Source organism: Poecilia mexicana, unplaced genomic scaffold, assembly GCF_051168715.1.
Source record: "Poecilia mexicana isolate PSO_F unplaced genomic scaffold, ASM5116871v1 scaffold_9, whole genome shotgun sequence".
Classification (NCBI taxonomy): domain Eukaryota; kingdom Metazoa; phylum Chordata; class Actinopteri; order Cyprinodontiformes; family Poeciliidae; genus Poecilia; species Poecilia mexicana.
The window spans coordinates 31,647,892-31,660,016 of record NW_028263378.1 but is presented as its reverse complement, the minus strand read 5'-3'; the positions used below and the strand labels follow the sequence as shown (position 1 = coordinate 31,660,016).

Below are 12,125 nucleotides of genomic sequence, written 5' to 3'. Positions count from 1 at the left end.
CTAAAGCATACAAGGAAACGGGCAGAGACGTGTTTTTCTCTCCATGTTTGTTTTATTTCAGATTTTAATGAAATGCTGCATATCATTTGTAAAAATACAATTCCATTAATCATTGTATTCATGTAAACATTTTCTAGGTTCGCAAAACAACTATTACCATAAAAAAGAAAAACATTTAATAATCAAATCTGCTCCTGATTTTAATCAAGCCTAAAACCACATTGAACGGATTGATTTGGACAGGCTTTATATGGAACTTGGCGAAACATGGGGTGTAGGGTAAGAAAAGGTAGAATGTCATTAATTTTAAAGACTCAACTAGAAAATACATTTTAGTTTGTTGTCAAGCCCCAACACACACACACACACACACACACACACACACACACACACACACACACACACACACACACACACACACACACACACACACACACACACACACGCCCACGCAAAACATACACAACCCCCCAAACCTCACACACAAATACCTGTCTCATAATTCTAAAATAACATCTTGATGATCCCCACAACTTCTGGGAAATTATTCAGTAAACTCAAGAGACTAGAGTGGAACTCTCTAGGATGTGTCATCTCTAGCGTAAAGCTAATAGTATTTCAGAAAAAGAACATCATATCTGAATCACTTACTGTAAATCATGGAACTAAAAAAAAACAATAGAAAAGGTTTTGGAGTTGTTCAGCAAACATAGCTGTATGGAGCAAATACGTTTCCATAGCAGCACATACAATGTTGTGAACTATATCTAATATACTGTAATTATAGAAATAAATCATTCACATGGATCAGTTGAATGTTACAAACATCAACCAAAATAAAAATTTAGAATTTCCTTGACTCTTAATATTGCTTCTCATGTTTCTAATTTTGCATGTGGAATACTGTCTCCTCTAATCATTTCTATTTCTGTAGATCATCAAGCAATATCCTAGCACAAACAAAACAAATGCAATAAAGATGACAATGATGCCCTTCCAAGGCCCTGAGGGGAGGGCCTTCATCACGCTAAGACTCTCTGCAGGCACTTCATTGCTCACATTCAGCATGTATCCCAAAGCCCATCCAACAGAAGCTCCTGCTGCCTGTAGAGACACAACATTTGAGTCTCAGTGAAATCAGAGCAGAGTGTTGCAGCAAATAGAAACCACCATGCTGTTTATTCTGTTTACTTCTTACATTTTGCTCAAAAGAAACGTGAGGAAATGAAGTGTTATCAAAATGGTACCCCTTGGTTAAGAGGACTTGGACAAAATTAGACATGGAGCAGAGATTCTTCATGTATTTCACGCTTTTCTCTGTCAAATTTGCCTTGTGAAGAAGCTGTAAATAGAAATACAAGAGGTTTTAGTTTCAATCAATCAATCAATCAATCAATCAATCAATCAATCAATCAATCAATCAATCAATCAATCAATCAATCAATCAATCAATCAGTCAATCACATTTATTTGTACAGCACATTTCAGCAACAACTCAGTTCAAAGTACTTCACATCATAAAAACACAAAAATAAAAAGTCATAAACCAGATGACCTGAGTGGTCTGTTACTTAGTTGTAGCCTAAGATGTAACTTTTTTTTTTAACAGCCTGTAGTTCATGGTTGAAGATCAGTACCTCAGTGATGGTCATATTGCAGATGAGCTTGGCTGCTTCCACTGCATGACTAGGAGATGTGAGGGCTATGTTGGTGATATCTTTGATGTATTTCTGTGTGTGGTAGAAAGCTGAGAATGCCTGTGGAGAAACAATACGGTGTGACAACAAGAACCTCATCTAATCAAACCATTTATCATCTAAAGCCTGCTCAAAAATACCCAAATGGACAAAAAGGCTGTGCAAAAATAACAAGGGAAAAGAGAAAAACAGAGAAAATGAGAACAATAAAAGTAACCATGAGCAACAGAACTTAAGGAGAAAAAGGAACAGACTTTAGATGGTGTGGAGGCGAGGGATCTGATCCTTTTCTATATCTAATGGACTCCAACAAGGTGATTTTTATGTCAAACTGAAATATTGTAAGACTGGTTGTGGTTGTTAATGTTCTTGTTAGTCATTTAATGAATGCTGATGATTTGGTTTGTCAGATGTGCATATTCTGGTTATACATTTTTTTTTGCCACATGACAGTGAAGTAAAACCACAGGCCTTCACCAACAGATGTGCTGAAATTGTTAATTTCTAAGAGCCAATTAAGAAATTAGTTTATACATACATAAATAAAAGAGGCTGCAGCTTTACTCTTTGTTCAGTGATTTAATTATGCCACAAGTGAAATTATGATAAACTTGTAATAACAATTTTGAGGCCATAGTGATATCTAGTTTTGAGCTTAAGAACAAGACATTTTCTGAAAGCATCATCAGAGGAGTCAACAAGAAGTGGCTGTTATCATAAACTTAACAGTTTCTTTTTCCGTTATTAGTAATGTTGTTCAAACCGAAACAGTTGTTTGAATTTATCTGCAAATGTTGCTACCTGCGTTCAAATAACACATCAAGTTAGAACTCCACTAATGGTGTTATTCTGCTGGCTGTTTGTCAGGGTACAAATGATTTATGAGAACAGAGACTAATGCTAAACTTAAGTCTTTAAAGCATCAATCACCAAACTGTGTCCAGGTGTCCATTTTTGTAGGCGCAGTAAAGATTAAAAAAAGCAACACTTTCAGATTGGTGATGAACACTAACATATTTGCTTTTGTTTATATCTCACCATGAAGCTTCCCGTCACTCTGGGCTGAAACACTCCGTCGAAGGAACACATTGAGTAGCTACAGTTGCTAAAAGTGAAGATCTCCGTTATGTTGTTGACACACTGGTGATAATTCCCTGAGCCCACCACTGTTACATTTCTCTGAGCATCCAAATTGGCTGGTTTGTATTTCTTTGTGCAAAAAGAATCAAAGACATCTTTCCCAAGATTTATAGAAATATTAAACTTTGGTGGGTAGCAGGGGTTGATTACTTGATTCAGCACACCTTGAGTCTGAAAGGGGAAAACAGATCAATATAAAAAAATATAAATGAACAGCCAAAAATGTTTAAAGATTGGTTACCAGTTCTTTTTTTTTTTTTTTAAACAACAGTTTTTACAACTGTTTTTGGGCTACAGTAGTCTTATAAAATAGTGAAGCAAACTGGGATAAGCAATTCCTTGTGGGAAATTCAGATTCAACACACTGCACAGGCCTCACAAGCTAAAGTTTATAAGTGTACAATTAGAAAAACACCAAATATATGCAGCATATTTTGAAGGTCTGCAAAGAGAGAAGAAAAGAAGAAAATTAACAATATGCCATCTTAGCTTTGAAGGTGCACCTGAAGGAACTTCACGATACCTGGACCAAAGCAAATGTCTTTCAGACAGATAAAACCAAAGTGGAAATGTTTGTCTGTAATGCACAGCACTCAGTTCTTTGAATACTAAGCACATCACATTAGACCTCCTTTAAACTGTTAAGCACAGTAATGAAGGGACAATGATTTTGACTTGTTTTTCAGCCACCAGACCTGCAGGTCCTTTCAGATCCCAGTTCTGCATTAAACATGCAGCCATGAAACCTCCAATAGACATCACTTTGCCCTTTGACAACCTAAGTGTGCTTTCAGACCATGCAGAATTTATTGTGGAACCAAAGGGGCATGGCCTTTGATTTAAAGCATGATCCTCATACAGAACATGCAAAAGCACTCAGTGCTTTAAAGACAATAACTGTTGTCTTTAAAGCACTCATTTCTCAGTCTGGCAGATCGTGGAGGATAATTGATTTTCTCTGCTCTCTGCAGCTGCTGCACAATCTCCACAGCCTGTACAGTTCCTGTTCTGTACTATGTAGTAGTTGCTCTATAATTCTGCCTTAACTTTTATGGTTATGGGTTTGTTACTGACTCCAATAGAGGATTGGGGACTTCAAACTAGAATACTATGTCACGCTTAAAGAACCTGTGTACAACATGGAACAAAAGCAGGATCTGAAAGGAGCCACTGTGTTTCCTCTCTAATATTCTTGAGACCATGTGAGACCATCTGTCTGACAGCTGAGACTTGGCTGTATTTTCTGCAAGCAATGATGTTGCCTGAAAAAGTGGGCCTTTCCTTTTAAAACAATGTTAGTATTATGAGGCTTCACAGAAAACCACCAGTTCATAAACTGCTAAAAGTAGCTCTCCAAGCTAACACATTTTTAGGTGTGCTTTGTGTTTCACACACCGTTCTTTTGGGGCAATATCTTTGTTTTAGACCTCCTTCCATGGTGGAGTGTTTTGTGATTTTGTACTTAAAGTCAGTTTAAATTTTTTTTTAGAACCTTTTGAATACCAGGTCATTGTCATTATGTATTTATATGTATAAATGGACACAATTAGAATAAGAGTGTTCTGTATTTTCACCAGGATTGTAGGTGTGGAAAATTAAACAGTGATACCTGGATAAGATGAGCCAAGAGTCTCTTGAGGAATTGGTCTTGACCGTAGCACAGGAAGCTGTGTGTGTACAAAGTGTAGGCTTGTCCATAAAGGGTCAGATTCATCTGATTGTCTGGGTTCTCCAAGTTTTGCGAAGTCTCGAATGTAATCTGAGTGGAAGCTCCACCTAAATCCAAAGCTCCAATTGTGTTTCTTCCTGGATTCAGCCAATGTCCTACAAAATCATACTAAAAAAGGCAGAAAAGTTTGTATTAAGAAACCTTAGTACATAAGTTGATGACAGTCAGTTTCTGAACTAAGTTTTATAAATAATTAAGTGCAAAGAACAGATCATGTTAAGACAATATTGCTCCAAGGAAAATTACTCTGTATTGAATTATTTCTTCCTTTTTCCATTTATTGACTAAAAATAAGCTGAAGCAATCATGATAGCATAATGCAAGTTAGTGCACTATGCCAACTTGCACTAAGATGAAGTTAGCACTATGCTAACTTCATCTTAGCTTTGAAGGTGCACCTGAAGGAACTGGATTTTTTGATTTTGCATTAGAAATTTCCAGTCTGACACTCTTTGAAATTTGGTAGGTTTTGTTGTTGTTGTAAATGGTTAATAATTGTTTATTACCTGCAGCATCATTTATTAATTCACTCTGGTTACCTTAATGAATTTTTCAAGTAAGTAGTTGACGGTGACCCAGCCATAGGCGCCCTCTTCTTGCCCACTCAGGATTTTGGCCTCCTTAAACTGGAAAGGGTAGGAGCTCAGTTTGTCTCTTACTTCTTTCAGGACCTTGTCAGATTCTGTCTGATTGATCTCTCTGTGAAAAATGAGGAGTAATAAAGTAAGAATAAGAAATCTTTAAAGATGCTTTTTGATGTACACTTGAACATGTAGCCTATGGAGTGATTCAAACTGGAGAAAGAAATTAGAAGTTGTATTTAAGGAACCACAGACTAACTTGAGGAGCCTCATCCCTGCTGTGGCACCCAGGCACAGTGGAGTCTGATGTTGTCTAGATTTGGGAATTTCCTTCAGGGCATGATTCATGCACTCCTCCAAACTCTTGGCAGCATCACCTGGTTTCCCAGCATAGCTGGATATCCCTCCACCTGGGCAAGATGAAGACACCAGCTGTACTTAGAGACAAACTCAGAATGACCTTCATAAAGTTTGCACTTCTGTATTCTAAAGGACAAGATATGGTTTCCAAGGAAATCAGAAACAAACTTGAATGAGAAGAACTGAGAATGACTAAAGTGCCCATAGCTGAAGGGGACATTTAGGAAGCCAAGTCTTTCACAAGACATTGCATCACTATATATACATAGTGATGCAATTACAGTTTTGATCTGATGACACCATGGAAGTGAAAGTGGCTCTTCCTTCCCCCTGAGAGAGGGGCAAGACATGAGGAAAAGGTCATCAGGCCGGGACTCGAACCTGCGACAAGGACTAAGACCTCTCTCCATACATCGTTTGTGCTTTGACACAAGTTCTCTGACTTTATGATGTTGATGCAAGACATTCACAGTGAGTACCAGCTTCTGTCTGCAGGCATTGACCCTGAGAAAGACCTACCGAGCACTCACTGAGAGGACGTGACAAAGTATAGTTGGTACTGAACAAAAAGTGGCAGTGGTCAAACATTATGTCCAATCATAAACTTTCAGTTGGTCAGATTCGGTTAGCTGTTTCAGCATGATGTGCTCACCTTTTGCATCACATTCACTGTGCTGGGTAACAACACCAGTGCCATTTTGCTTGTCAGCTGGCCATTTGTAGATGAACATGGAGGTGTGGGAGGAGCCGGCATCCAGTACAATCCCATACTGAAAGAGGCAAAGCATTTAGTGTCAGAAGCGTTTAGGAAGAGGTCAAAGACTAAACAAAGTCTTTTGTCAGCTATCAGTTCATTTAATTTATTATAAATTGTTATTTTGCTTTCATAAACACTGAATTCATTTTAAATATATATCTTGCTCTGTGAAGCATCTTGTACATGAAAGTTTTTTCAGTGCACTTTAATTTGCGGTAGTATATTACATGTTTCACGTACACATTTAATTTGAGTTATTGGCCAACATGGCTAACCAAAATGTGTATTTGAGTAATAGTATCATTAGTTTAATTTACACCAACATAAGAATATTTATATATAAAAAAATTAGCCATCCAAGTTAGAGAACAAAAAGTATTTGATAAAAAGGCAACACAGGTAACTGATATCAACATCTGATATGATTAACACAAACTGATGATCTAACATTCACAGATATATATTTAGCTGCCGATTTTAATCTTTTGAATAATAAAGTAAAAAAAAATATATCAATATTTTATTATGAAATAACAAATTCAAAGATCATCTGTAGGTGTGTCTGTCTGGTAATTTTTGGATATAATAAGTTTGTCCTTCCTTTAGTGAATTAACATGAGGCCAGAAGTAGCCAGAAACTCATACTCAGGTAATAGTGAAATTACTTCAATATAACAAGTTTAGAAGAATCAAATAGTATGGTACTGTAAAACTACCCCTGGATGAATTCCTTTTATCACAAATGTATATGCTACTGAGTAAATGCAACTAGTAGGGCAACCCCAACACTAACCCACTGTGGCTAGTGTAGGGGCATTATGGCAGTTAATGTGGTTTGATCTTAATTAGTGTAGGTGTCGTTTTCCCTTTGTTGTGTTTAATGTTCTGTTCCATCATTCCTTTTGTGTTAGTTCATTGACTTGGTGTCTATTTTGTTACTTTGACCTCTTTCATACATTTATTTATTTTCCCTTTCTGCTTTGAAAAAGTAAAAAAAGAAAGAAAAACATTTTCATAGAAGACTTAATTGTTTGTGCTTCTGTACCGTCTACTACAGTGATTTAACTCATCCATTTTCTATACTCTCTTATCCACACAGGTTGCCAGACGGGATGGTGCCTGTGTCCAGCTGTCTCTGGGCGTGAGGCAGAGGACACCCTGGACAGGTCGCCAGTCCATCACAGGGCCACACAGAGACACACAGGACGAACAACCATAAACACACACGCGCACACACACACACCTGAGAACAGTTTTGGGGAAATCAACTGATCCAATAGTGGTGTTTTAGACAGGGCTCGATTTGGAGCACAGGATTTTATTCATGCTGTGAAACTCCTCCTCAGCTTTTGACACCTAACTGGGGTAATGCAGGATGTTGTGCTGTTTCAGTTAGTCTTCAACTGACCTTGCAGGTCAAAATGGTGAACCTCATGGGGGAAAAAAAAGTCAACTGTCTCACTCACTCATTTTGTAATGTCAACCAATTAGTTTTTGTCGGGGTTCAGTTCAAAACCAGGGTTAAACATGTAAAAATGGGGTAAATGTACAAATCTGATTTGTACAAGTGGTCTCTGAGATGGAAAAAAAAAAAAAAAAAGAATACAGATCTGATTATCTGAGCAATGGAGTGCAAAAGTTAGCAACTGTTTGTTGCTCTGCTTCAGTTTGACTTTGCTTCTTGTCAACTCTCTTTAACTTCCTTGCAGAAGATCTTTTGACCTTTACTCACTGTAGATGAGTTTAACATCTACAGTGTCAAACTTAAGACCCATGGGCCGAATTCGGCCTCCCAGGACTAGATCAAGATAACAGTTGTGTGCTTCAATATTATTTTACCAGTCAAATCATATCAGTTTTTATTTGTCTAATAGCGCTAAATTACATCAGAGTAGTTTAACATTACTTCAATGCTAAAATGTTCTTAATTCTCAGAAATACTCATTGAATGCAGAGACGTTTTGTTAATAAGTTTTATTAATACATTCTGCCACCACCGGCCCTTTGAGGACATTCATGAACTTGATTTGGCTCAAAATGAAAATGACTTTGACACCTTTGATCTACAGCATCTTGCAAAGATATTCACACTTTTATCATTTTCATACTTTGTCAGGTTACAACAGAAAATGTCAATGTTTATTTGTTGAAATTGTAATGAATAAATCAGTGCAAAAAAAGTAGATAATAGTGAATTATAGGCAAACAGACACATGGCTTTCTAAATTCTTTCAAAACCAAAAATCTGAAAAGTGTGGTTTGCAAGGTGTATTTATCCTCTTTCAGTGAAAACCGTTTAATAAAATCTAGCAAAACCAATTTTCTTCCATTATCATCTAACTAAATAGACTGTGTGTATAAATGTAGTATGACAGCCTCAGAGGTTTGAACAACCAGCATCCTGAAGACCAGCAGACATTTCAGAGAAATTGTGAGAGAAGTTTAAAGCAGATTATATTATAAAACTACAACTGAAGCTATGGACATCCCACAGGTCAATTGGTAAATCCATCATCTAAACATAGATAGAGTACAGCACAGCTGCAAACCTTTCAACACATGGCCGACCGCCTAAACCAGGGCTGTCAGGTTCCCATCCCAGGTCCAACAAACGAATCAGAAGGCTCAAAACCTTTCTGAGCATTCAGTCCAGTTCTACAAAACCCTCGCAAAATTCAATCAGGCTGAAGCAAAGGCAGATCTAAAAGGAGCCAGACAGCAGCCCTCCAGGTCTGGAGTTGACATCTTTGATCTAAGGTGACAGGCTGGGCAAGAGAAGGCACCAAGAGGTGCATGGTAACTATGGAAGAGCTGCAGAGATCTTCAGCTCAGGTGGTAAAATCTGTTGCCATAACTACTGTAAATTGTTCACTTCACATGTAGCCTTCATGGAAAATTGGCAAAATGAAACTTTGTGCCATACATGGAAAAAAACTCAGTTGTAGTGCAAAGCTAACACTGAGGACCACACCCTACAGAGAGATCTGGTGACTGGTCTACACTATGCAAGTGGTTAGAGTTTAGTAAATGACTAAATAATCCCTGAGTTTATCCATGTTCTTCCATGAACTACATGGAAGAAAACCTGATGAAGGCTAACAGAGACCGAATGATCTTCCTACAGAATGATGAACCTGTGTCTGTAATGGCAGCAAATTTACTCTTACCTCCCAGTAAACCATTACTAATGAAAATTCAAGTTATGTGTGCCATTAGTTTCCTTCTCTTTCACATCTCTGTACTACACTGCCTTGGTTCATTACATAACGTCCCAGTAACACATACTAATTAGAAGCTAGTTGTCTCCAAGTTAAGACAATGATCCAAGGTGTTAGGTGACTGACTTCACTAATTGTCTTGACATTTTGGCTTGATTTACTAAGTCAACAAGGAAACTTACATGGTGCTTGGCAAAGAAACAGCAGAAGAAGGAGCCAATGAGGATTAACACAGTTCAAAGAGCTGAAATACTGAGGGAGAAGTGGAAATGGCAAAGGAACCAGAAGAGCTAATCACAGGTGAGTGGGGACAGCTGAGAAAATGAGGCAATGGAAAACATCTGGGAAGAGGAGAAAGAAAGTAACAAAGCTGAGTTCCAAGAAAAGGAGAAGGAAACACAACTGAGACACAGAGGGCACATAGGAAATGAAAAAAGCTGAAATTAACAGTTTGTTGTTGTAAACAACAAAGAAACAGCAGAAGAAGGAGCCAGCGAGGATTAACACAATTCAAAGAGACACCTAGATATAAAAACATTTGCAACTAACTGAGACGTTACGAGGCTTAAATAAATACTCTTCACTTATTTAACCCCTCTAGTAAATAATACTAGAACACAGGTTTAAGATAACAGTTGCAATAGAGATTAAGCAATAATACTGAAAGGAAACCCACCATGTTATCTGCAGGCATCGTCACCTCTTTTGCTGGAAGGACCACCAGAAAAATCCCAATTATTGCCAGAATCACCAGCACAGCAGCGCCAATGATTTGGGCGCGATAGCGACTCATAGCTGAACCCTGCAGCGTGTGGCTCACGGCTCTGCAGCATAAACTATCTGTGCACATTCATTTCTGTGGCTTTTTGACGCATTCTTTGCACTTTGCACATTGCGCTTCCTCTTTCCACCCACAAACCTGCTCTCTCAACCAGGTTGTATACATGCGATTGACTAGTCATCACTGCTTTCCCCGAAAGACCAAAAAGATTTCTTTTCAGAAGAAATGGCTAGATGTTAAGAAAAGCTGTGGGCACCGTGAGGAAATCCTGCTTTCTGAGACAGTTTAGAGCAGGATTTAGTTTTGACGTCCAGCATGGTGCTGTTTGAGGTACACCAAACCAAGTCTGTTTAGTTGTTCAGTAATCAAGTCAGGTGTTTTATCACCTGACTTGATTAGGTGAAAACTATGGCATGGCTTTCAGTCTTAGCTGAAAGCCATGCCATGCTGCTTCGACTTGTCAACTAGAACGTTGAAAAAATGTGTAGTTGTGTCGGAGCTGAATGACTGTGTAATTACATGCTTACATCTGCCCTAACGTTTAGGCAAATTTTCATGTTTTCATTAAAGCTGCTCAATAATTGAGGAGCAAAATAAGAAAAATACTTAAGTCAATGTGATTACTTGTTTGTTTTTTTTTGTTTTTTTTAAAATAAATTTACAGAAATTGTAAAAACTGTCATACTGGGATATTTGGAATAAAACTGTAACACAATGTGGAAATAGTGAAGTACTGTGAATACTTTTAGGATTCACTGTTGTCGAGAAAACCGGCATGGAAGTGTGAGATCTCTCCAGGTACACGCAGAAAACGGGGTAAAGGCCTGAGAAATAACAGTAATCTTGTATGATGATTAATAATGATTAAAGAAGGACGGATGCATGCATATATCCATAATGGTTGGAATGATTGATAATCTGTATTCATTATGTCTGTATGATTGAAATGTGTGTTCTGTACTTATGACTTGTAGTAATGGATTGTAACCTGATTGTTGTATGATTATTAAGGATAAGAAATGAAGAGATAATACTAAGAACAATGAGATGATGAGATAAATTGATCAGACTTTGAGTTGATTATGTTTCATGATATTTAGACTGTAGATTTGAGTACATGAGAAAAAGAACAAACTGTGTTACAAGCAGTACACTGGGTTGGGCGGAGGTCCCAGAACAACTCCAAAAAAAGCAGTAACTGCCAGATGGCCAGCGGAGAAAGGAAAGTACCGAAAAAGGAGTTGCAGCAATCAGGCAGAGGAGAGGAAGGTTCGGGACTTTCTGCAGTCAGGGAGGAGCAAGGTTTGGGGAGAGTAGGTGCTTTCCACTGAAGGATGAGTCATGAAACCTCTCCCACACACAACTATGGGCCAAGAGGGTTTAAAAGCCAGTGAGCCGGGGCAGAAACTGTTCTTAGTCCTCGGTACAGAAGGAGAGACAACGAGAAGACGCAGACGAAAGATCAGCAGAGGACCACACCATGGGACCAAGGGAAAAGTTGAGACTTCACGCCGCAAAGAAGGGACAGGATCCATCTGCCCCAGCCTTGGTTCCTAAATTCGACCGGACCCTCTGCCTCCGCCCAACGATCCATATTCTACTGCGGCAGACTTGGAGAAAAGACAAAGGTCACTGAGTGATGAAGATCCTGTTCGTTTAAAGGACAACGGGCTGATCGACTTTGCTGCTTTTCTGAAAGAGAACTTTGCTCCGCCAGGACAGAGACTCTGACCATGGACATCTGAAGACTTCAGCTGCCAGGATCGATTACTACCGGGTGTGAGTTGTCCTGCCCCTAAAGCCTCGCTCAGTGAAACTAGCGACACAGGTCAGGGATGGATATGAGGATAGGTTATGATTGA

General features: G+C 38.4%; 1 protein-coding gene across 2 annotated transcripts; it reads right to left on the bottom strand.

The window, feature by feature from the left end:
- Positions 1–32: 32 nt before the first annotated feature.
- On the bottom strand, positions 33–10,324 carry LOC106905945 (ectonucleoside triphosphate diphosphohydrolase 2-like). 2 transcript variants are annotated; one of them, XM_014970998.2, is made up of 9 exons: positions 10,159–10,322; positions 6,160–6,277; positions 5,407–5,557; positions 5,106–5,265; positions 4,447–4,674; positions 2,736–3,008; positions 1,638–1,757; positions 1,199–1,342; positions 33–1,104 (listed from the first exon to the last, which is right to left on the bottom strand). In XM_014970998.2, the coding sequence occupies exons 1-9, from the start codon at positions 10,273–10,275 to the stop codon at positions 913–915; spliced, it is 1,503 nt and encodes a 500-aa protein (XP_014826484.2). In that variant the 5' UTR covers positions 10,276–10,322; the 3' UTR covers positions 33–912. The 2 variants fall into 2 exon arrangements, with proteins under 2 accessions (XP_014826484.2, XP_087865274.1); XM_088009148.1 differs by lacking the exon at positions 2,736–3,008 and having other exon boundaries at positions 10,159–10,324.
- Positions 10,325–12,125: the final 1,801 nt, after the last annotated feature.